Source organism: Plectropomus leopardus, chromosome 17 (assembly GCF_008729295.1).
Source record: "Plectropomus leopardus isolate mb chromosome 17, YSFRI_Pleo_2.0, whole genome shotgun sequence".
In the NCBI taxonomy this organism is placed as follows: Eukaryota; Metazoa; Chordata; class Actinopteri; order Perciformes; family Serranidae; genus Plectropomus; species Plectropomus leopardus.
Genome location: NC_056479.1, coordinates 18,029,271 through 18,042,720, shown reverse-complemented (window position 1 = coordinate 18,042,720; position 13,450 = coordinate 18,029,271). Strand labels below are relative to the sequence as shown.

The window sequence follows — 13,450 nt, the reverse complement described above, 5'->3', positions numbered from 1 at the left end:
GAAGTAACAAACAAAATTCCAATTTTTAAAAAAATATTCTCTGAAGACTTGGAGGTGTGTCGTGTTCAACGTGGTGTCACCCACCTGCATTCACTTTACTGATCTGGATTGGGTGACACCCACAACCAAGTTTGTCAATCATTTGCTTGGTTCTTGTTTTTCCCTTTGCACCTTCAGGAAGACCTGGTGAAGGCCAGTGTTTCTAATGCAAATAGCCATGTTCTGAATACTTTTTAACCAAATTCAACAGATTTTTTTCTTGCACCATGCATGAGTGTCACAAATTTGTTTTTTTTTCTCTCAGGACATTTACTCAGTTATATTATATTTCTTTAGGTTACAGCATAAATTTGGGGCTTTTGAGAAAACAGACGTCCCAGACGACACCCCCAGTTGGGACTGTCCTCTAAAGGTTGGGGCTTAGTGAGAAAGATGGAAGTAGTCCAGTTCTTAATGGTTTTGATTGGAGAGATGATGGGTGGTTGGTGCGGATTAGCCTTTGCCGGTTGGTTAGCTGTGAGCTTTATTCCTGAATCTAATTTTATCCCATGACAAAAAGTTGGATCATACTCTGGCCAAACAAGTTATTCTTCTTTTGTTGTCAGGTCTGCCTCTCTTAGGAGGTAACTCGCCACCTCTGTGCATTGTGTACAGAGGGGTGGGTTGATGATTAGTCACCCCTGCTGCAAAGAGATGATTAGAGGATTCACCACTTTGTTTTAACTGCAAGACTCAGTCAGAGGAGCACCAGCAACTGCCAAACAAATGTCTCTTTTGGAAGATTTTACTTCCTCCCTTTTCTCTAATTCAGCCACGTTGCTGGTTGTTGTTGTCCTTCTGCTCGCGCTCTATCTTTTTTCCAGCAGTTTTGTTTCCCAGGAAATGGGGAAGAGGCCTCCAGGACCACGGCCTCTTCCCTTGCTTGGCAACTTGTTGCAGCTTGATCTCAAGAGACCCTATAATACTCTCTGTGAGGTGAGTTAAGCACTCTTACTGTAGAGAAAATGCATTTTGTAACAGTTATAGCCATTTACTTGAAAGTCTTGTGCAATAAGTAATGTCCTTGCACATTTTCTGACATATTAGACCACATTTTTGTAATTTTTCTAGCTTTCAAAGAAACATGGGTCTGTGTTTACGGTGTACTTTGGAACCAAAAAAGTGGTGGTCCTGTCTGGTTACAAGACAGTCAAAGAGGCTCTGGTCAGCAACGCAGAGGAGTTTGGAGACAGAGAAATCACCCCTATTTTCTCTGATATAAGTCATGGTCATGGTAAGATTTATCTTTACAAAATCTTAAATATACAGCACATATTAGCACAAAATCAATTAATATAAATGCACAGTTATGGTAAAGGACCAACACAGATAATGCTGTATTTGTCACCTGTTTGATATAGCAATTTCATTTGTTTCAGTATTCAATATTTTTTTCAAACATATTTTTATTGAACGTTTTGCAGCAGGGAAAACAAAGAAAACATAATACACAGCAATAATACAAATGGTATACAAATAACTGGCAACTAAACCTTACAAGAAAACAAACAAAAACAGATGGACAAAAATAAATAAAAATACATAGATAAATAGATTTTTTTTTAAAAAAAAGTAAAAATAAAATGAAATAAAAGTAAAGATTTTTGGAGTCCAGGAAGTCTACAGAAGACATCCTATTACACATTGCATTTCGATATCATCCCAAGCTATGGCTTCACATTCTTTTTCCAGGCCACCTCTATAAGCCCCAACCTCATTCTTCGAGATGCAGAGGCACCCAGGTAATTAAGAAATGGGTACCAGGTCTGGTAGAGAAAAAAGGGTTTATCCTTTTAGGCTGTAGAGAAAGCTTCAAATGGAATGATGCTTTAAGCCACTAAGTAAGAGTGGGAGCTTTAGCGGTGATCGACGTGAGCATAATACATTTCTGAGGTTTTTACTGCCTAACACTAAAGTAATATCACAATATAAACCTCCTCAGTCAGTTGGTCAGTTGTGCATTTCATCCAATTTAAGCTGCTCTTGTGCTCAACAGTCGTTATAGTCCAGCAGAAGATGCAAAAGGTCTCTGTTGCGAAAACCGGTGAAGAACTCATGATTTAGTCTCAACCGGCAAGTTCTTGCACCAAGATGTAGTTGGTGCTTAAAAATTACATTCAACTGTTGTCGCTGTTATATACACAGGGCACTCCAGCCCTCAGGCTCTATAGTATCCAGATCCGCTTCCCACCTCCCTGTAGCTTCGCCAGAGACTGCAAAGAATCTTATGTTTTACAGTATTTAGGCAAAACTAAGTATTTTATTGAATATATACACGACTAATACATACTCAAATTAACTCGAATGCCATGTTTGATAGGGATTCTGTTTGCAAATGGAGAATCATGGAAAGAAATGAGACGTTTCGCTCTCACCACCCTGAGAGACTTTGGGATGGGCAAAAGACTGGCTGAACATAGAATCTTGGAGGAATGCCAACATCTGATTCAAGTGTTTGAAAAACACAAAGGTATGTAAGTGACAGGTCATTCAGATATATAAGGTCTCGTGGTAATGCCCAGCTGACATTTAGCCTACTCCACTCAGTCAGGACACCTCAAAGTTGTACAAAATGGCACTTTTCATTTTCTACTGAAGTGTTAAATATTCAATTCTCAATGTCATTTTACAGGGAAATCATTTGACACAGCCCACCCGGTGAATTATGCAACATCGAATGTCATCTGCTCTATTGTGTACGGCAGCAGGTTTGAATATGATGACCCCCGATTCACAAAGATGGTGCAGAGAGCCAATGAGAACATACGTGTTGTCGGCTCTGCAGCAATCCAGGTGGATTTTATATTTACTTTTAAAATTGCTGCTGTTTTAAGGGGATTGAAGTTGATTACTGTAATTTATGACAAAATTGTTGGAGCAGTGTGCAAGATTTGGCAGGATTTAGTGGCATCTAGTGGTGAGATTTGCAGATTGCAACCAGCTAAAACTTCCCTCAGGATTAGAATTCCTTCAGTGTTGATTGTTCAGAAGATTTTTATGCAGAGCTGAATTATCCGCAGAGGTCTCTTCCTCTTTAAAACAAATAGACCCGATGATTCAAACCCATACTAACACTGAATTAACCATCTTCCCATTACACATTACATTCAGCATCAGTGTTTCTCTAACACTGCTTGTCACGGAGAGGCTGCTAATTACGGCAGCCAGCGCCAGTGTGCCAGTGTTTGGTTTGTCTGGTTTGGGCTACTGCAGAAACATATTCCCCTGAATCCCACACACTGGACCTTTGATACTGTTATTGAATAATGTGCAGAATGGTTAACAGAATTGGCATTACATAGTAGTATTTTCATCTCTTTAGTACAACAGTAGACTGAGCATTGTGTGCTATTGAATTTTTATCAATGAAATCTATTTGGTTTGTTATCTTCATTAACCACTATTTTTGCACTGTTCCATCACAGCTCTACAACATGTTTCCCAGGTTTGTCAGTTGGGTGAAAACCCGGCAGCTGGTAATAAAAAATGTTGAGACAACTCTCAGAGATGTCAAAGATTTAATCAAGCATCTGAAAGACACACTGAACCCTAACGACTGCAGGGGGCTTGTGGACTGTTTTCTGGTTCGGAAGCAGAAAGAAGAGGTACGACAGCATCTGTAGTTGTTTTGTTTTTGTTGTGTTTGTTTGTTTTTGCGCATGTTTTATGGTGATATTTGGGTGTTCTTCCTCTCAGGACTCTTCTGTTGGGGACACTCACTACCATGAGGAGAACTTGAGTTTTACAGTTACCAACCTGTTTGCTGCTGGGACTGATACCACAGCTGCTACACTGAGATGGGGTTTGCTGCTCATGGCTAAATACCCACATATACAAGGTGAGGAGAGGTGAAATGAGGCTTGTGAATTTTACCGTCAGCAATGGCATTTCAAGAAAATATATGGCTTTACAAATGCTGAGTGCACTGATGGTGTTACACCTCTTTTTGAGAACTTAAGGCTTTTTTTTTTTTTTTTTAACAAAGCACTCTGTCACTCAGACGATTCACTACCACATTTATTCAGCCATGTGGACCAACTTTCCAAGCAGCTTATTACAACACATACTTACTTTTTTAAAGGCAGCACCCACTAGTGGCCATAACAAATACTACAAAGTCTGTGTAATACTATAGAGTGGATTAAGGTATAACAGAGCGTTGAATTTTTTCAGAGCTCATGATGCCTGAGAATGAATCCTAATGGTGTCAATGATCCCCTGAGTTTTCCTTTAGAGCCACCATGAGGGCATAGGGGACATTAAGTTTGGAATTTACTGTTGGAACTATTGGAATTTTGCAAAATTTGATGCACACATTCATGTCCCCCTCAGCGTGAAGTGAAAGGGTGATTACCGATGTGAACATGCTTGCCAGTAAATGTAAGAGAAAAAAAGCCATCCCCAGATTCACTCTTGTTGGTTTTCACCTCACTTGAATTTGCAGGAGTTTTTTTTAGCACTGTGTCTCTTGCTGTGGTATGCGCCCTTAAATGTCCTGAGCAATGAAAATGTGAAAAAAAAAGTTTCTTATTGTTTATATAGTTTATATATTGGTTTTTATGAAATAATGTAGTAAAATTCAGTCCAATACTTTGGTTTATGACATTTCCATCAGCCAAAAGTTTCGCTCCACAGAGCTGGTCGTGTGGTTTTAAACTCATTTTAAAATGACAAGAGACCAGGATTATTAATTTATCAAATGATGTTTTTTTAGACCAGGTCCAGGAGGAGCTGGGCAGAGTGGTTGGAAGCCGTCTGGTCAGTGTAGATGATTGTAAAAACCTGCCCTACACTGATGCTGTCATCCATGAGACACAGAGACTAGCCAACATTGTCCCCATGTCCCTTCCTCACAAAACCAGCCAAAATGTCACTTTCCAGGGCTACTCAATCCCAAAGGTAAGGTGCTCAGACAGTCACTACTTTTCCACAAAAACACCCAGAAACATTTGGGTTTTTTTTTTCTGTTATTCTCAATCAGCCTCAAAAAATTTGAAAAGTGACTTTGTTTGATACACCTTGTCCTCTTCTTTTGTCTGCAGGGGACTACTGTGTTTCCTCTTCTTACTTCTGTCCTCTATGATGAGAGCGAATGGGAGACCCCACACACTTTCAACCCTTCCCACTTCCTGGATAAGGAGGGTAATTTTACCAGAAGAGATGCCTTCATGCCGTTTTCTGCCGGTACATCAACTTTGTCGTGTTCTGTTTGTTTAAACATTTGAGGTATTTCGGACAACTTGATCCAGATTAACTGCAAATGTCTTCATTCTTGCAGGTCGTAGGATGTGTCTTGGGGAAAGTCTGGCTAAGATGGAGCTTTTCCTCTTTTTCACCTCCCTCCTTCAGCGCTTTCATTTCACTCCTCCACCTGGAGTCACAGAGGATGAACTTGATCTGACACCAGCTGTAGGCTTCACCCTCACTCCTTCACCTCATGAGCTGTGTGCCGTCAGTCGTCAATGAGAAAGAGAGATGGAGCATGGCATGGCATCTTAACTGCCTTTATTCACCCAAAGGAAGTATATAAATAATTATGATGAACCCAAATTTAACATAAAAATGATCACTTGAACAGACAACAGGGCGATGAGAGCTATCTTCAGTGACAGAAACCATCTTTGGGAAAAAAGTATTTAGTGTGTACTCTGAGTTTTTAGTTTGGCACATTTGTCCCATTCATTACCATGGAGGGGCGGGCTTTATGACCTATACTGCAGCCAGACACCAGGGGGCGATTGAAACTGAAATGTTGACTTTGGGGGAAATGTCATGCCCATCTTTATATACAGTCTATAATTCACCCTCATATAAGGCATGACAGACTAAGCAGCCAGCAGATGTCCCCATCCTCAAGAATATTCCCAGGAGAAAGAGAGTTGACTTCAGGTTAGCAAGCTACCTGAAATGACACTGAGACAAATGAATGTTGTCATACACAGGTGGTGACACTGACATACCTGAGTTTTTTTACTTTGAACACATCCAGTGGGTTAGCAGCGAGGTCGTCCCTGTACCTGTTTTATTGCTGTTGGAAGTGAGAATAAACAGACTTGACTGGATTCAGTCTCTCCGTCTCGTTTTTTTCTGCGCTCCCACATTGGTGACCCAGAAAGTTGACAGCAATCATGCCGACCGACAACGAAAGCAACAACAACAATGCTGCTACAGTATTGCTCGAGCTGCTGTAGTGACAAAAAAACAACTGAGAATTCTTCCACAGAAACAAATTTAACCCTGTATGCAGTGAGACAGACCCTCAATATCATCCCTGTGTGGTGAAGTGCTCCTCTTTTCCAATTTGTCAGTGTGGTCATGTAGCGCTGTTGAATGCAGCCTCAGGCCTCATTACCTAACCACTCTCCTAATCAAGGTTTGGATATAGCCCTTGCTGGCAGAGCTCAGTCCTTTGGCTTTTTCGCTTAGCATTGGCTGTTGGGTGTGCTGCAGCAGGTATGTGCAGGTAATTAAACTTCACATAGATAATCACATAGAATACATAGTTACACATAGCTCTCTGTACACATGGTTGCCTGCTTTTTGTTTAAAGCAGCTTTGATTGCTTGGTGGCTGCACTCAATGCATGGAGAATAACCAGCTGTCCTGCACACAAATTTGAAAGCAGTTCTAGAGGGTCTTCCTTTTGCGCTTCAAAAATATTGGGCTGGACATTGAACCCTGTAGACACCTGAAAAACAGTGCACTAGTGTTGTGAACTTATTAATTCAAAATGAAACTTTTCAGAGGTGTAGTCATAAGAAATATAAAGATCTTTAAACAATGACCTGAGTTAATTTGCAAAACAACTGAAACATGCCACATCTGACAGATAGTGATAAAACTTCTCACAGGGACTGGTCCTTTTTCACACCAATCAAAAGATACATTGAATCACTCCTCTAGATTTGTAACCATTCCCTAAAACTTTTTTTTTCAATAAACAGAACTTAGCTGAGTCATACACAAGTTAGGAAAAAAGGAAATGTAGAGTAGAGTGTGTGGTATATGTGAAAATATGTAGTTGATAATAATGTAGTTTTATATTTCCACCACAAGAGACTGCAGCTGAACTTTGAACCCTGACCTCTGTCAGGAAAATTGAACCCACAATATAGGTCACCTATATTTTATCTTACAGTTAAATAATAATAATAATAATAATAATAATAATAATAATTAATTTAATAAACTTTACTTATAGAGCACTTTTCAATATCCATGTTACAAAGTGCTTTATAACAAACAAAACTAAATGTGTACAACAAACCAGTTTACAATCCACATTTCAAAGGGTCAAATCAGCTACTCCCATTTCCACCATGTAGAAAAGGAAGGTAGACACAAGACACTTTAGGGAAATATCGAATTACATTTGAAGAAAAATCAGGAAAAGCTCTTCAATTAAAAATAGGTTTTGAGAAGAGACTAATAGGAGCGTGCTAAATCAGCGGACCTGATTTCAGCTGGCAGCCCATTCCAGTGCCTCGAGGCCCGGACTGAAAACGCTCCGTCCCCCCGTGTTTTCAGCCGAGCATCTGGAACTGCTGCTGTCTGAGGATCTCAAGGTGCATACTGGATCGTATGGAGCTAAAAGGTTGGAAATAATAAATGGGGCAGAGACAATGGAGTGCTTTAAAAGTAAACAATAGAATCTTTAAATATACTGGCAACTGATATCATAGAGGCTATGGTGTACTTACCTTACATTACCCTGATTATCCCATGACAAAAAGTGGGATCAGACTCTGGCCAAACAAGTTTTTCTACTTTTGTTGTCAGGTAACTCGCCTCCTGTGTAAGTCAGTCAACAGAGCTTGTAGGGCTAAGTAGGCAAGAAACAGAAGTATCGTTGTTTAGCTTTTAAGACCTGTTAGGTTAACTGCAAGACTCAGTCAGAGGAGCACCAGCAACTGCCAAACAAATGTCTCTTTTGGAAGATTTTACTTTATCCCTTTTCTCTAATTTAACCACTTTGCTGGGTGTTGTTGTCCTTCTGCTTGCGCTCTATCTTTTTTCAAGCAGTTTTGTCTCCCAGGAAATGGGGAAGGGGCCTCCAGGACCACGGCCTCTTCCCTTGCTTGGCAACTTGTTGCAGTTTGATCTCAAGAGACCCTATAATACTCTCTGTGAGGTGAGTTAAGCACTCTTACTGTAGAGAAAATGCATTTTGTAACAGTTATAGCCATTTACTTGAAAGTCTTGTGCAATAAGTAATGTCCTTGCACATTTTCTGACATATTAGACCACATTTTTGTAATTTTTCTAGCTTTCAAAGAAACATGGGTCTGTGTTCACGGTGTACTTTGGAACCAAAAAAGTGGTGGTCCTGGCTGGTTACAAGACAGTCAAAGAGGCTCTGGTCAGCAACGCAGAGGAGTTTGGAGACAGAGAAATCCCCCCTATTTTCTCTGATACGAGTCATGGTCACGGTAAGATCTATCTTTACAATATACTTAATATACAGCACATATAAGCACAAAATCAAATTATATAAATGCACAGTTATGGCAAAAGACAAACACAAATAATGTATTGGTCACCTGTTTGATATTGCAATTTTATTTCTGTTTCAATGTTTAGTCTATTAATCTATACTTTGTTTTACAGTATTTAGGCAAAACTAAGTATTTTATTGAATATATATATGACTAATACATACTCAAATTAACTCGAATGCCATGTTTGATAGGGATTCTGTTTGCAAATGGAGAATCATGGAAAGAAATGAGACGTTTCGCTCTCACCACCCTGAGAGACTTTGGGATGGGCAAAAGACTGGCTGAACATAGAATCTTGGAGGAATGCCAACATCTGATTCAAGTGTTTGAAAAACACAAAGGTATGTAAGTGACAGGTCATTCAGATATACAAAATGAGATAATGTCAAGAAGGTCTCGTGGTAATGCCGAGCTGACATTTAGCCTACTCCACTCAGTCAGGACACCTCAAAGTTGTACAAAATGGCACTTTTCATTTTCTACTGAAGTGTTAAATATTTAATTCTCAATGTCATTTTACAGGGAAATCATTTGACACAGCCCACCCGGTGAATTATGCAACATCGAATATCATCTGCTCTATTGTGTATGGCAGCAGGTTTGAATATGATGACCCCCGATTCACAAAGATGGTGCAGAGAGCCAATGAGAACATACGTGTTGTCGGCTCTGCAGCAATCCAGGTGGATTTTATATCTACTTTTAAAATTGCTGCTGTTTTAAGGGGACTGCAGAAACATATTCCCCTGAATCCCACACACTGGATCTTTTGATACAGTTATTGAATAATGTGCAGAATGGTTAACAGAATCAGCATTATATAGCAGTATTTACATCTCTTTAGTCCAACAGTAGGCCAAGCATTGTGTGCTATTGAATTTTTATCAATGAAATCTACTTGGTTTGTTATCTTCATTAACCACTGTTTTTGCACTGTTCCATCACAGCTCTACAACATGTTTCCCAGGTTTGTCAGTTGGGTGAAAACCCGGCAGCTGGTAATAAAAAATGTTGAGACAACTCTCAGAGATGTCAAAGATTTAATCAAGCATCTGAAAGACACACTGAACCCTAACGACTGCAGGGGGCTTGTGGACTGTTTTCTGGTTCGGAAGCAGAAAGAAGAGGTACGACAGCATCTGTAGTTGTTTTGTTTTTGTTGTGTTTGTTTGTTTTTGCACATGTTTTATGGTGATATTTGGGTGTTCTTCCTCTCAGGACTCTTCAGTTGGGGACACTCACTACCATGAGGAGAACTTGATTAATACAGTTAACAACCTGTTTGCTGCTGGGACTGATACCACAGCTGCTACACTGAGATGGGGTTTGCTGCTCATGGCTAAATACCCACATATACAAGGTGAGGAGAGGAGTTGAATTTTACAGTTAGCGATGGCATTTCAAGAAAATATGTGGCTTTACAAGTGCTGAGTGCACTGATGGTGTTACACCTCTTTTTTATCACTTAAAGTTTTTCTTATGGATTGTTTTTTTGGTGTAGATGTATTAAAATATCCTTTTTTGTGTTTTTTTAAGCTGTGCTAGCCTTCAGTGACACATTTTTTCAGCCATGTGGACCGACTTCCCAAGCAGGTTATTACGACCCACGCTTACTTTCTGAAAGGCGGCGCACATTAGTGGCCATAACACAAACCACAGGAGCAGAGGAGAGAGTGACATGATGTGATAAAGAAAGCGACAAAGTCTGTGTAATATTTACTATAGCGTGGATAGCAGGGGTGGTGGATGGGTCACACAAGCACAGGACTTGGTGCACACATTCATGCCCCACTCAGAGTGAAATGAAATAGTAATTACTGATTTTGAACACGCTCACCAGCAAATGTAAGAGTAAAAGCCAACCTCAGACTCACTCTTCTTGGTTTTCGCCTCACTGACGTTGTGTTTTGTTTTTTTTTTTTTTGTCCCTGTGTCTCTCTCGCTGTGGGGGTATGCGCCTTTATAATGAGTAAAAAAAGTTTCATATGTTTATATAGAGTTAATATATTGCTTTTTAGGGCATCATATTGTATTGTATCATATCTCTTTGTCCTTTGTTACCTTTGTCCAATACTTTGGTTTATGACATTCCCATCAACCAAAAGTTTCGCTCCACAGAGCTGGTTATGTGGTTGTAAACTCATTTTAAAATAAAAAGAGACAAGGTATAATAATTTATCAATTTATGTTTTCAGACCAGGTCCAGGAGGAGCTGGGCAGAGTGGTTGGAAGCCGTCTGGTCAGTGTAGATGATTGTAAAAACCTGCCCTACACTGATGCTGTCATCCATGAGACACAGAGACTAGCCAACATTGTCCCCATGTCCCTTCCTCACAAAACCAGCCGAGATGTCACTTTCCAGGGCTACTCAATCCCAAAGGTAAGGTGCTAAGATGTTTCACTTCTCTCCATCGACCTAAAAAAACTTGAAAAGTGACTTTGTTTGATACACCTTGTCCTCTTCTTTTGTCTGCAGGGGACTACTGTGTTTCCTCTTCTTACTTCTGTCCTCTATGATGAGAGCGAATGGGAGACCCCACACACTTTCAACCCTTCTCACTTCCTGGATCAGGAGGGTAATTTTACTAGGAGAGACGCCTTCATGCCGTTTTCTGCAGGTACAACTTTGTCATGTTCTGTTTGTTTAAAGATTCAAGGTATTTTGGACAACTTGATCCAGATTAACTGCAAATGTCTTCATTCTTGCAGGTCGTAGGATGTGTCTTGGGGAAGGTCTGGCTAAGATGGAGCTTTTCCTCTTTTTCACCTCCCTCCTTCAGCGCTTTCGTTTCACTCCTCCACCTGGAGTCACAGAGGATGAACTTGATCTGACACCAGCTGTAGGCTTCACCCTCACTCCTTCACCTCATGAGCTGTGTGCCGTCAGTCGTCAATGAGAAAGAGAGATAGAGCATGGCATGGCAGAGGCATGACACACTTAGCAGCCAGCAGATGTCCCCATCCTCAAGAATACCACCAGGAGACAGAAAGTTGACTTCAGGTCGGCTAATTACCTGAAATGACACTGAGTCAAAAGAATGTTGTCATACACAGGTGGAGATACTGACAAGTATTTTTTAGTTTGTACACATCTAGTATGCAAGATTTTGGGGCATCTGTTGGCAGAAATGGTATATTATATTCATTATATTGTTTTCATTAGCTTATAATCACCTGGAGATAAGAAATGTTGTGTTTTTGTTTCTTTAGAGTGAGCCGTACTCACAGAGCAGGTCCTCTTCCACAGAGATTGCTGTGTTGTTCTACAGTAGCCAGAATGGACAAACCAAACACTGGTTCTAGACAGGACCATTTGTGTACTCACATGAACGTAGCTCCAATACACTCTCGGCACATTGGAGTTTTAGTTCTGCAACCTAACCAGTATGCCACTAAATCCCACAATAGATGTAAAACCTGTGTCTGTTACTCGCAGCTAATGAGGTATTTAACCTGGCCTGACCTGAATGACACGCTTCACTTCAGATCGGTGCCACACCTTTCCCTTTACTATAGGCCTATATGTACAGTATGATGCATAGATATTAATAAATGTTCCATTTCTTTGTTTTCATCAAAATACAGAATGTACAAGTTCAGCGTGAACAAACAAATCTTACAAAAATACAAAATACAAGTGCAATGTCATCCAGTGTACAAATTATGAATGACAATACTGTATAGTTAGTTAAATTACCTATTTAGGTCTTACACTGACCCTTTGAACAATTTTTAGGAATTTGGATTTGGACTTTTGAACTACTCATTTTAATTATGACACAGCCTGTATATCTGTGCTTATTTTCACAGACACATGTACTTTATTATGTAGATTGTAATTTGTCAGAGGTTCAATTTTTTGCATTGTGAAGCAAATGGCATAAGTTATTTACAAAATGTTACTATAAAGAAATTCTTACCTGTCTCTTTATATAGTTGATACATGGTTACTATTAGTTTTTTATTCTTCTTCTAGGGAATTACTTAATAAATTTAAAAAAAAAAACTTTTTTCTTCAGTACTTTCTGAGGGAAAAGACAACATTGAAGTACTTCTTAGATTTTACTGAAGGGAAAAATATATTTAAACAGTTTTTTAATTATGATTCATTTAGTTACTCCAAACCCTAATTTTTCATCTTGCTATCTTGTATTGAGCACATTCTTCCTTTGCATAGCCTGCCATTTAATTGCAACAATCTGCAGATTGGTGATCAGTCATTGCAGCCCAGTTTATTTTGTCAAAAAAATAAAGGAACGTTGATTCTGCTTAGATAAACACAATGCGTGTCAATACTTTCTTTCATGTGGAATTCGTGTTTGAAGAAGAATTCTATAAGGTGCATTTGACTCTAAAGAATCAGAGTACAAAGATTCAAACAAATTACCTTTATTATGTTTGTGATAAATCTTCTCAACAAATAAAATTGGTGCAAGCCAATTCACACATCATAAGAGCACACTCTATCAGTACAACCTTTCAGGAAAATCCTGTATTACTAAATGACAGCACAAAATGCAAACTTTGTGGTATCAGATATTTGTTTAACTTTACAAATGCATTCATGTTTGTGCAGACTTGTGTTTGTCCCCTGAGGACAAAGCCCTTAAACATGATCCTATCCATCAAAGGTTTAAATGCCTTTTGCACTGTTTTTCTCAATCTACTCTTGAAATTTCCTGCCTGTGTTTTCCAGACCTTGCACTTGAAGTGCTTAATCATGACTGAAAATTTGATTATATCTGTGACAGGCTAACTGATCTATTGATTCACACCTAATAAAGAGGTAAGAGTGGTGTTTTTCATGATGTGTTTGGTGCAGTCTTCATTGAAAGAGGTGTGGACTCTTTGTCATCAACCCTTCCGAAGGAGGTGACTGAGTCATCGTCAACATACACCTTCTGCTCAGTGAA

The 13,450-nt window shown here is 39.5% G+C and overlaps 1 protein-coding gene across 1 annotated transcript; it reads left to right on the top strand.

Annotated features, from left to right (window-relative positions):
* Positions 1 to 188: 188 nt before the first annotated feature.
* LOC121956559 (cytochrome P450 2K1-like) lies at positions 189 to 12,762 on the top strand. The gene is made up of 15 exons (XM_042504831.1): positions 189 to 975; positions 1,111 to 1,273; positions 2,360 to 2,509; positions 2,672 to 2,832; positions 3,465 to 3,644; positions 4,435 to 4,460; positions 8,020 to 8,170; positions 8,306 to 8,468; positions 8,729 to 8,878; positions 9,060 to 9,220; positions 9,485 to 9,664; positions 9,756 to 9,897; positions 10,733 to 10,917; positions 11,014 to 11,155; positions 11,247 to 12,762. The coding sequence occupies exons 1-15, from the start codon at positions 766 to 768 to the stop codon at positions 11,432 to 11,434; spliced, it is 2,352 nt and encodes a 783-aa protein (XP_042360765.1). The 5' UTR covers positions 189 to 765; the 3' UTR covers positions 11,435 to 12,762.
* The last annotated feature ends 688 nt before the right edge of the window (positions 12,763 to 13,450 follow it).